At 42.5% G+C, this 12,094-nt stretch overlaps 1 protein-coding gene across 2 annotated transcripts; it reads left to right on the top strand.

Moving 5' to 3' along the window:
• The first annotated feature begins 4,462 nt into the window (after positions 1–4,462).
• On the top strand, positions 4,463–10,126 carry HMGB1 (high mobility group box 1). Of its 2 annotated transcripts, none has more exons than XM_043994239.1 (5): positions 4,463–4,618; positions 7,248–7,411; positions 7,688–7,833; positions 8,233–8,407; positions 9,482–10,126. In XM_043994239.1, exons 2-5 carry the CDS (start codon positions 7,262–7,264, stop codon positions 9,659–9,661), a joined length of 651 nt encoding a protein of 216 aa, XP_043850174.1. In that variant the 5' UTR covers positions 4,463–4,618; positions 7,248–7,261; the 3' UTR covers positions 9,662–10,126. The 2 variants fall into 2 exon arrangements, with proteins under 2 accessions (XP_043850174.1, XP_043850175.1); XM_043994240.1 differs by lacking the exon at positions 4,463–4,618 and adding an exon at positions 5,765–5,872.
• The last annotated feature ends 1,968 nt before the right edge of the window (positions 10,127–12,094 follow it).

A 12,094-nucleotide genomic window follows, 5' to 3' on the forward strand; every position in this document is an offset into this window, starting at 1 on the left:
TATGTAATGATATATATGTGCTACATATAATTTTTGTTGGGTTTTTTTTGTTTGTTTGTTTTTATTTTGGCGGGGCAATGGGGGTTAAGTGACTTGCCCAGGGTCACACAGCTAGTAAGTGCCAAGTGTCTGAGGCCGGATTTGAACTCAGATACTCCTGAATCCAGGGCCAGCACTTTAACCACTGCACCGTCTAGCTGCCCCCTATAATTTTTATATATACAAGTATATACATATACACATACATGTATGTGTGTGTGTGTGTATGTGTATAGGTAGGTAGACACAGTGTGGTATAATGGATAGACAACTAGTGTTGGAATCACAAAGGCCAATGGTCAGGCCCTATCAGTAATAATTACTAGCTATGTGACCATGGGCAAATCACTTTCCTTTTCAGTGCCACAGACAATGTTCTTCTAGAACTTCAAGTTACCAAAAGTGGTCAATCTGCATCCACAGGAGGGAGTTTCCACATTGGGAGGTCAATGCTTGTGAAATCATATAATCACGTACCACACTCCTCCCCAAACATAAGGCAAATGCTACCAAACAAAAAATGTATGCTCCTTTATACCCAATGTTCTATGTTGAGAAAAAGAGCTGAAATGTTCCTACTAAGAATGCCTCTTTATTCCTCCAAAAAAATTTATGCTTTAATGGAGGAGAGTGTTGTCTGGTGGCTAGAGAATCAAGTAAACTTGGGATCAGAAAGACTTGGGTTAAAAACCCAGCACTGTGACCCTGGAGAAGCTGCTTAACTTAAGCCTTAGTTCTCTCATGTGTAAGATGGGAAAACATAAGGCTCAAATGAGATAGTATGTATGTAAAGGGCTCTGCAAATTTTAGAGCACTGTTTGCTGGTTATTAATATTTAATGAGCATAGTCACTTCCTCCATTGACAATAGAGCACAACAACCCCCTCCCCCACCACTTAGTACACCCTCTAAAGTTGTTGTTATGGTCAGAAATTGTTCATCAGCTGATGGCCAGTCTTCTGGTGATGAACCCACTTCATTCAGCAAAACCAGCCTTCATAAAACACATCGAGTCTATCACCAGGCCTCCACACCATCTGGCTAGGTAGAACTGCTTGGCCTGGAGTCAGGAAGAACTGAGTTGAAATCTGGCCTCAGATACTTACTAGCTGTGTAACCCCAGGCAAGTAATTTAATTCTGCCTCAGTTTCCTCAGCTGTAAAGTGGGGATAAACAATGGCACTTACTTTGCAAGACTGTTGTGCAGATTTAATGAAATAATATTTGTAAAGTACACAGGGGCCTGACCTGATATATAAATGTTTATTCCCTGCGGAAAACATCCAGCTTTTTAAGTTTTTTTCAAAACTTTTCTCTGTTTTCAAAAACCTAGGATCACCTTGATGAGGCATCAGAAAAGAATTTTAGGAATAAATAAGATGTAATTAAGTGGCAGAGTAATAAAGTTGGGTGTAAAGGTTTAGATTTTTTTTTTAATGTTGTTTCTTATCTGGGCAAAGTAATTTTTTGGTCATGGATGTCAATACTTGTACTTTTTGTTTTCTGGCAGGGTTCCTTATAAAAAATGGGGACAAATCACCCCTTCACCCCCACTCCAAGGTCAAATAGAAAATAAAGTTTGGCCGAAATAAACACCACCACCCCCCATCAGAGATTAGAGAAAATATAATTTGGAAATATACGGATAAACATTATCAGCTTGAGCAAAGACTTCTGTGACTAAGTAGATATATTCTAAGAAGTTTCTAAAGGTACTTAGAGGTTAAGTGACTTGCCTAGAGTCATACTGCTAGTTAAGTGTTAGAGGTAAAATTTTTCTAACAACTAGTATTTATATAGTATTTTAAGGTTTGCAAAAGGTTTTATAAATATCTCATTTTATGTTCACAACAACCTTGGGAGGTAGATGCTATTAATAATCCCATTTCACAGATGAAGAAACCGAGGCAGGCAGCAGTTAGGTGACCTGCCCAGGGTCACATTAGCTAGGCATTGTCTGAGGCTGGATTTGAACTTGGATCTTCCTGACTCCAGGGTCATGGCTCTGACCTCTGAACCACTTAGCTGCTCATGTCTTTCAGACTCAAATCTAACACTGAACCACATTTGGGCTTTACAATTTGAAATTTAGAGAAGCAGAAATTAAAGTCATAAATAACTTCACACAGACTTAAAATATAGGAGGGAAAAAACACCACCAGTAATTTCACAAATATTGTACACCCAAAGTCAATTTCCCTTATGAAACTATTAGGTTAACATACTCTCCTATGGAACCTAGGAAGTTTCCACACAATCTCAGGGTTATGCAGCACACAATTTGAAAACTCCTGTTTCTTGGCTGAGGTTCCAACCCTGTGTGGCCCAGGCAGGTTTGCTTTTTCCCCTCATTGACCAAATCCTTTACCAGTTGTCTTGCAAAGAACGTGTTTGTTAAGAAGGCCAGCACATAAGGGTGTAAGGGTGAGAGCAAATCTATCAGTATTATGGGGAAAGTAACTGAAAATTTCTACCCACTTGGACAGGGGCTAGGTATTATCATCTTTGTACACAAAAGACAATTTATATCTCTGCCCTGCGTGTAAATGTCTTAAAGGCACTGTCACAAATGTTTCGTAAAATAGGGAACAGAGTAATAACAGGAGGAAAATAAATGAGTAGACTAAAATAACGTGTCAAAAACTTGATTTATTAGTAGAGAGGAGGAGGTTTAAGTGAAAAAGTTAAAGACATTGAGAGGGCAGCTCAGTACTGTACTAATTAGATTGTCGTCGACTTGTTATAAATTTATATTTTTTCATGTTTAAACGATATGTTCTGGCTCCCAAACTACAATATTGTCCAAGAGTTAAACACTTAAAAAGATCATAGTCATATGACTGCAAAGGATCTTGAGGAGATTATCTAGTCTTTCCCCCAATAGGTTAGTACACTTAAAACAATTGGCTAATTAGGTGGTTCTAAGAGAATATAATTAATAGAATACAATATAAGCAGACAAATGACTGATTTTATTACAACTTTAATCCATACACATTTTTATATTTAGTCAATACTTCTGAAGGCAAAGCTCAGTAAATTTTAAAGTGTGTAAATATATCATTGTTGGGGGGAAGGGGAAGTCTGTTTTAACTGAATAGGGGTGTGGTCTGGTCAAGGAAGAGGGAATGGATTAAAAAAACAACCACCTTAGTTTCTTAAAAGACTGATATAGCAGAATATTCTCTTATAAACTGGCCACTATAGCTAATTCTTGGTTAAAGCTCTTAGATTTTCCTTGTAGTAGAAAGCTACTCTCTTATTTTTTTGGTGTGGTAGAAATATTAACCAGCTTGGAGTGCTAGAACAACCACAGGCTGTAGATTTGGGCATATGCACTCTCTGCTTTCGTCTAATCCTCCGGGTAACCATATACCCACAAGTACTGTAATCCTAGAGCAGTTACATGGATGGACTAAGTGGTGTGATGGGAGCGAATGATAGTATCACAAGGATTCGTTTGATTATAACAGTAATCCACACCAAGTCAAATAAAATAGCCCAACAGCTAAAAACGTAGCCTTTAATGAATTTGCTAATTCTAGCAGGCCTTCATAAATATTTCCTACCTGTGAGTATACCTTATCAAAACTAAGTGGCTGTGCTTTAATTACGTGGTATAATTATTTGATTTCCAGGAAGTTAAGACGCTGCTTTGTATTGAAACTTAAAAAAAAAAGTTCTAGACATGCTGGGAAACACGAGCAAACCAAGAGAAAAGGTGAAACTGAATGCCTTGCTCAGTGTTTGGTGAACCAGGATTCCAGCTGCTCCGCTTGACCTGCAGTGTGGGCACCTCGGCCTAGAAAAGGGGGTTTTAAATGCTGGCTTACGGGATCATGTCACTTTCAGGCAGGAGAGAAGCCATGCCTTTATGGAAGACTCAAGTGAAATGCAACCCTGCGCAGTGGAGGGGGCGAGCAGTCGTCCGCCCTTCCCCGTCTGCAACAGTAAAGCCCCCAATTCTCAAGAGGGCGATCCCACACCCTTGCCCTCACATTGGAATGTTCCCTAAAAAGCCTGGGGCCTCTCATTTGGAAGGCTTTGAAATGGAGTGAAGTGTGGGGAAGGGGGGGGGAGGCCTGTGGGTGTCTCTCTTGCCTGAGGACTTGGAGGTGCTTGCAGAAAAGCCAGGCCATTTTCGCTCCGGCGGCCACTCCGGCGTGGGGCTAGCTTGGGTTAGACACATGCACACACACACCATAGAGCTCTGCTTTCCCGTAGCAGCTGCTGCCTCTGCCTCTGCCTCTCCCGCCTCAGCCTCTCTGCCCGGCACACACACAGGTTCAGATTTGCGCGCTGTTTCAATCCTCGATGACGTGTCTCCGTTACGAGCCAATAGGAAGCGGGCTCTGGTCAGGACAATGGGAGGGAGCCCTCCAATGAGCGAGCTCGGTGAGTTGGCGGTAGCCAATGGGAGCAGCGCTGCCTGGAGAGTAATGTTACAGAACGGAGAGAGTGAGGAGGCTGCGTCTGGCTCGCGCTCTCACAGCCATTGCAGTACATTGAGCTCCATAGAGACAGCGCCGGGGCAAGTAAGAGCCGGACGGGCACTGGGCTACTCTGTGCGGCGCTGAGGGTGAGTCTGGGGCAGCGCCGCGGTGGGGAGAGCGCCCCGGGCAGCTCCGAACCCCGCGCGGGAGCCGGATCCCCGCGGCCCGGAGCCGGCGGGTCAGGATTCACACAAAGGCAAATGAGGGGGGATCGTGGGGGGAACTGCGTACGGACAGGAGCCTTTTTCCCGGGCGCTTGAACCTTGCCGGCGACGGGAACCCGCGGACCCGTCGCCCTCTCGGTCTGCTGGGGACCCCCGAACCCCACGAGTTTTTTTTTATCTCGACGCGGAAAAAAAAATTTTAATTAAAAAAAAATTTATATATGTATTTTTTTTGGTGGGGGGGGTTCGTGACCGGTGTGCGCGGAGCGCGGGGTCAGGACGGGAAGACCGCGCTTGAGGCGGCGAGGGCGCGGGGCTCGGGAGGCTCAGCCTAAGCTGCTTACAGTGCATTGCATTAGCCATTGCTGCAGATAGAGCCCCAGACGCCGCCGCCGAGCGAGCTTCCCAGCCTGGCGGGGCGGGGGCGGCCGGGGCTCGGCTGGGCTGGGCCGGGGTGGGGGGGCGGTAAGGGCGGTTGCGGGGTGGGGGGTGACGGCGATGCGGGGATCCCCCTCCCCGCGCCCCCTTCTCCCCGGGGCGCGGCGCGGCGCGGGGGGGAGAGGCGCCGCTGCGCTCGCTGTAACATGGCTGACTCCAGCTCGGCGCTGCTGGCTGGAGAGAAAACAAGGCGGGCGAGAGCCAGAGCTAGGGGGAGCTGGCTGGGCGCACCAGGTCCGAGGCAACTTTTTTTTTTCCCCCAGCTCAAAGCGGCCCCCCCCCCCCGGTTGCCCAGCCCCGTGTTTTCCGTGCGGGGGCGGCCCGGGGAGCGCGGGATTTGGGGGGAGGCGGGCGGGCGGGCGGCGGCTCCGGCGGGGAGGGGAAGGCGCCCCCCCTCCCCCCGGGCGCTAGCTGTGGGTCTGGAGGGGCCGCGCCCCCCCTCCACCACCCACCCCGGGCTCCTCCCCCTCCCCCTCGTCCTTTCCCCCTCCCCCCTGCCTGTAATGGCCGAGTGTGCGCCAGAGCGCACCGCGCACTCCTCCCCCTCCCCTCCTTTCCCCTCCCTCTCTCACTCTCAGTCTCCCACACTCACACACACACACACACACACACACACACACACACACACGCACGCACACACAAAGGGAAGGAGCCATATTCTCGCTCTCACTCTCGCCCTCTCGGCGGCGCAGGCGAGGAAGACGAGCAGCGGCCATTCCGTGCGCGCCGCGCCGCCGGGTACACACGCACCCTCACGCGCCACGCGGGGCCCCGCGGCCCGACTCTGCCCCCCCCCACCCCCTCCCTCCCTTTCCCCGCCCCCGCTTAAAGCGCGGGCTTCGGGCGGAGCCAGACCCCATTTCGAGTGGGGACTTTTGCTCTCTGGCGCACGACGGACGCTTCATACAAAATGGGGGGGGCGGAAAGGAGGAGGAGGAAGGAGAGTCGCCGCCGCCGCCCGGGGCCTGCTTGGGCCGCCGCGCGCACGCGGAGCGAGCCCGGGGCTGAGTGGAGGAGCGGCGGCGCGCGCGGGCTCGAGCCCCCTGCCCGGGCCGGGGGAGGGGGGCACACGTGGCGCCGGCGCTGCCCGGGTCCCCTCGTTTCTTTAAGAAATGAGATAATACGTTAAAGGCTCCTTTGATCCCTCGGTTTACTCCGCCCCCACCCCCCATGCCAGTACTTCCCAGCAAAGTTTAGAAGAGGTGTGGGGCAAGTGCAAAGTGGCGGGAACCTCGAGGAGAAGCCAGCCCCGCTCCCGAGTGCCCCCCTCCTGTCTTCATTTAAAAATGATCTTTATGTAGTCGCTAGTTTAAATGGGAGAAGTTTAAAAAAAAAAATCCTGCGTTACTGGCTGGAGTGGTTCGTCAGCCCCTAAACCTTGTTTACTTAGAGAAACTTCAAACCGGACGCATTTAGTCAGAGCAGAAATCCGCCTCTTGGGCAAGTGAAGCCGCCGGCCCCACGCAGCCCCACGAGTGCCCCAGCTTAGTGCAGTGTGCACAAGTGGCTCCGATCTTCCCGTCCCAGAGCAAAGTTTAATACAAAGGGGAGGAGAAGTCAGTGTTTTTAAAGTAGGGATTGAGAAATCCGCGACCTACCTCCTAGACAGAATCTAGGTTAAGAACTTCCCATACACTACTAAGTCTTAGGTTCCTTTACTGCAGTCTTAGTTAAAATGGTTGTTTTTAAACTAGATTTATAGTACGTTACCCAAAGTGAATATAAAACTATCAGGTATTAAAATACTTGGCTTTTTATATACTTTTTAAACATATTCATTTTGTCGACACTTTAGGTGTGAGAAGTACTATGTTGCTGTTTTCATATACTTGTAGGAATTGACTCAGCACTGTTGAGACTTCAGAATGTATGTAATTCCCTTAGGACAGTGCATACAACCATTTTAAATACATGCCCTTCTTCCTGAGTAGTTTAAGATGCTAAATCTATGGCTTCCTTGTTTTAACCTTCAGCATCAGGTATTCTGAAAACACAAGTTGATCCACAAACTGCCAGGCTCTTTCAGAAAGAACGTTGAGTGGCGAGCCTATAGCTGATTTAATCATTTTATTTCAAAAGTGATACTGATGATTGTGTCTTTTGTGTTTTTAAGGAAAGTAATCAAAAATGGGCAAAGGTGATCCTAAGAAGCCGAGAGGGAAAATGTCTTCATATGCCTTCTTTGTGCAAACCTGCCGAGAGGAACACAAGAAGAAGCACCCAGATGCTTCTGTGAACTTCTCAGAATTTTCTAAAAAATGCTCAGAAAGGTGGAAGGTAAGAGCAGCTGGTGCATTAAGAAATTATAATAGAGCTCAATAGCAAAATCCAAAATGTCATCCCTGTCTGTAGGGCAGGATTTTGTGCCAGATTGGTACTAAGGAAGACTGATTTGATTGCTAACAGACCTTTGAAAAGTACTCTATGTAGTATAACTGGGCTTTTGAGATTGGTTATGGGGGTCTGCTAAAAGTCGTGGGTGATTAGTTATGGGCAAACTCAATATGGTTTGAAAGCTATTTTCTGTTTGGTTAAGCCAATATATTTTTATAGACAATGTCTGCTAAAGAGAAAGGAAAATTTGAGGACATGGCAAAAGCTGATAAGGTTCGTTATGAAAGAGAAATGAAAACCTACATACCACCTAAAGGAGAAACAAAAAAGAAGTTTAAGGATCCCAATGCACCGAAGAGGCCTCCGTAAGTACTCCTTCCTATTTTCTCCTTGAAGAAATACCTTGCCTGGTTACTTTGGGTCAGCCCTTTTTTCATGAGCCACCTTGTGTGAGTTCAAGGTATTAGTAGAATTTCAGTCTTGGTTTGCCTGGCATTTTGAGATTTTTGTTTCCTCTGACAAACCTCAAGTACTTAACTATTTGCAATGTAGGTGACAGATTAGCCATCTTCAGTTCTGTCACCATTAAAAGTTAAAGATCACTGGGCATTTATTTATTTGATTATAAAAAGGTTGCTTAGCAGAATGTGAAACTTGATGTCCTGTACCTTGTTTGATTATGAATAGAGAACTTAAAATTTTTGATTTGCAATAAGAACGTTTTGTTTGGATTTCTAATTTTAAAATTGAACTTCTCTTTTTAGTTCGGCATTTTTCTTATTCTGTTCTGAGTATCGTCCAAAAATCAAAGGGGAGCATCCTGGTCTTTCTATTGGAGATGTGGCAAAAAAATTGGGAGAAATGTGGAATAATACTGCTGCAGATGACAAGCAACCTTATGAAAAGAAGGCAGCTAAACTGAAGGAAAAATATGAAAAGGTAATGAGAGTTAAGTGAGAGAAGTTACCTGGTGTAATTTGAGGGGTAAAATATAATTAGATTTAAGATGTTTCATGTTTGCCTAATTTATATTGAATTGCTCTTCAAATTAAAAGAACTTAAAGTGTGTAGGAATTATACTATAAATCTTCTCTGACTTATAAAGTTGGTTATCTGAAATAAAAAGCTCAGAAAATCAGTTATCAAGAGTTCAATGGTTTTGCCGGCCCTGGTCATAACATAATTGACAACATGCTGGAGTTTATGTTTAACCGCATTTTTTGACTGTCCGATATCTAATTTATTATCAAAATACTAAAACTTGAAAAGTGCCTTTAAAGAGCATAACCTAAAACAACTGATCCCTTTCATACCCTTCTGATTTGCTGCTCATTTATCTTTCATGGAACCTCTCTGCTCAATCCTGGTTTTTTTAGTCTTTCCGTTCTATTAACCATAGCAGTATTGACAAGATGTATGTTCATTTAAAATGTCAGATCTGAAAGACACTTGAAATTATATATTGTAGTCTAGGGATATTTTCTTCACCCTTTTATGTATACATGTTAAAGGAAATATTTTCAGGGGTCTTTTTTTGCCTGTTTAATGATGAATGTATTTGTTTAATTTGTCTTAAAACATCTCTTCAAGTTTTGAAAGGTCTAGTTCTATAGATTGGGGTCTTGAAGTTATAAAGACCAGAAGAGATTTTTTTGCATTCAGAAGGTGGCAGTGTCTACCCTTTAATCAAAGTCCCTATGCATTTCTTGTTTTTAATAAACTGCAGTTAGAATGCTGTACATAATTGCACTTCAGTGAGGCATAGCAATTGCAAATATTAGACCATGTCATTCTGATGGGTTGTGGATGGCTAATTATAATTATCTCGAATATGTATTTTTTGCATTCATTTCTTGAGGGCTTGGTTATTTATAGAGTTGCAGTGTATCTGTAAATACCAAACTCTGAGTTCAGTAAATTTCTGTAATGGTTAAACCTTTTTTTTTTCTCCTCCTATTTCATTTATTCCCTTTCCAAACCCACTCACCCCACCCCTCAAAAAACACTTCACAGGATATTGCTGCATACCGGGCTAAAGGAAAACCTGATGTGGGCAAAAAGGGAGGAGTTGTCAAGGCTGAGAAGAGCAAGAAAAAGAAGGAGGAGGAAGAAGATGAGGAAGATGAAGAGGATGAGGAGGAGGATGAAGAAGATGATGAGGAGGATGAAGAAGATGATGATGACGATGAATAAGTTGGTTCTAGAGCAGTTTTTTTCTTGTCTATAAAGCATTTAACCCCCCTGTACACAACTCACTCCTTTTAAAGAAAAAAAAAAATTGAAATGTAAGGCTGTGTAAGATTTGTTTTTAAACTGTACAGTGTCTTTTTTTGTATAGTTAACACACTACCGAATGTGTCTTTAGATAGCCCTGTCCTTTAGTGGTGTTTTCAATAGCCACTAACCTTGCCTGGTACAGTATGGGGGTTGTAAATTGGCATGGAAATTTAAAGCAGGTTCTTGTTGGTGCACAGCACAAATTAGTTATATATGGGGATGTAGTTCATTTTCATCTTCAGTTGTCTTTGATGCAGCATATGAAATAATTGTTGTTCTGTTAACTGAATACCACTCTGTAATTGCAAAAACAAAAAAAAAAATTGCAGCTGTTTTGTTGACATTCTGAATGCTTCTAAGTAAATACAATTTTTTTTATTAGTATTGTTGTCCTTTTCATAGGTGCCCTTAAATCATAACTTTTCTTTTTGAGGGGAAGCTCGTCTTTGCTTTTGTATGCCCATTTGGGATCACATGAATTATTACAGTTTTCATCTTTTCATATAGTTAGCTGATAAAAAGCTTTGATCTACACACCCTGCATAATTGTGATGGGGTAATAAAAGTTGTATAGAAACAATTTTCTTCCATAACTGGAAATCAAAAGTTACCAGTTAATAAACTCAAATTTCGCATAGTACAGTATTCTATCCAGTTACAACATTTAGCAAGTGGAGAATATAGAAATTTGCAGCATGGAATTATTTGAGTGAAAGACTACATTTCTGTCCTTGAAGGACCAGTAGAAGGGTATATTCTAATCTTTTTGTGGGGAATATTCATAATTTCATTACTATGTAACTGAAGTTATGTTTCTAATTCCCATTCTTCAGAAGAGTTGAGAATGTACCCCAAAAGCGTGAGTTGAAAATACAAGACTGCCACGTTAATCTTTGGCAGTATATTTACTAAAGGCTAAGTAGGCTTATAGTATGAAGAGCTGGCAGTGAATGGCCCCTTGGGAAACTTTGAGAATCCTATATGGTAACATTTATAACTATGTAAATTTAGATTTGTCAGTCCAAAACAAAATTTTAATTCTGTCTTATAAAGTGAGGCATGTTCTTCCCATTAAGGTTTATATTAAAATCATAATGTTTGACCCTGTATAAATAAAATAGACCTTGATGGGAAATTCACTTAAAATTTGGCATTAAGGTAAAATGTAGACCAAATGTCTGATTTGATCTAATTTTTTTCCCTTCCAAAACCAAAGCTAATAGTGTATTCATTAAAACTGACCATTTACGTGTTTACCTGCTTACCATTTTGGGGGACAATTTGGCAATTTTGTGGTTTTGAAATTATGGTTCTCTTAAGTGCCAGTGTTTTAAATAGCGTTCTTGTAATTTTACACGCTTTTGTGATGGAGTACTGTTTTGTTATACAATTTTGACTTTCAGATTCTAATTTCAGTTTTGCATTTGTTTATGTATAACTTCAGGAGGAATACTGAACATCTGAATCCTGGATGATACTAATAAACTAATAATTGCAGAGGTTTTAAATATTTAGTTAAATGACTTTCACTTAATATCCTAAGATTTTATTAAATATATTTTAAATACTTTCTTTCAAATAAGATTTGCCACTGAAGAATTGTTTTTAAAAATATAGGATAGATAAAACATTTAAATCTCTGCTTTTAAATTCCAATTGAAACATGTTCAGTATAAAAACTTGAAGCAAATTTCACTGATTATTCTGAACATCAGAACTGATAGGTGAAATTATGTCCTTATTTTAGTGAGGACAATAGCACTGATTTCCTCGTTTTCTCCCCTACCTCCTGCTCCCCATGTAGGTTTTAACACATGGTCTTTACTAAAATGGAAAAGTATAATTTTTCCATCAAAGTCGTACTGAAAACACGGGATGGTTGACATGGTCCCATAATATCTTAACTGAGTTTGTTTTGGTTTTGGTCAGTAGGTCAAGTAATCACTGCACTCCCATTCTATGTGTTGTACTCTTGGCGCTAGCCATGGTTTATAAAGGAGGTGTGGCTTTTATTACATTAGGTGTGTAGTGAGCTTCATGGAGTAGGAACATGAATTTAGGTTTTTCCCTGATTTTGTTTTTCAGCATTTCTAACCAATATGTTTTATCTGGTTAAAAATTGATTTGATTTGACCTGGTAACTAGTTTTAGATAGCATGTGACTTTTATTCCTAAGCATTTGCGATGAGAATTTAGAGCAAAGCTCTTCTTGACAATGCAGTTCAACTGGCATTTTAGATTAGTGAGTAAAATGATGAATAGGCCTCCTTAATATTAAATTGATCTCAGATATTTCAGAAGGGATCTGATTAGGCAAAATTTTCACCTGAACTGAATAAAGTAAATTCT

The sequence above is a fragment of the Dromiciops gliroides genome, chromosome 3 (genome assembly GCF_019393635.1).
Source record: "Dromiciops gliroides isolate mDroGli1 chromosome 3, mDroGli1.pri, whole genome shotgun sequence".
NCBI lineage: Eukaryota > Metazoa > Chordata > Mammalia > Microbiotheria > Microbiotheriidae > Dromiciops > Dromiciops gliroides.

Bases quoted from the DNA above. Each gene is read 5' to 3' on its own strand.
- HMGB1 (XM_043994239.1), top strand. From the start codon at position 7,262: ATGGGCAAAGGTGATCCTAAGAAGCCGAGAGGGAAAATGTCTTCATAT. The intron at 7,412-7,687 runs GTAAGAGCAGCT...ATATTTTTATAG, and splicing joins AATGCTCAGAAAGGTGGAAG to ACAATGTCTGCTAAAGAGAA. The intron at 8,408-9,481 runs GTAATGAGAGTT...AACACTTCACAG, and splicing joins TGAAGGAAAAATATGAAAAG to GATATTGCTGCATACCGGGC.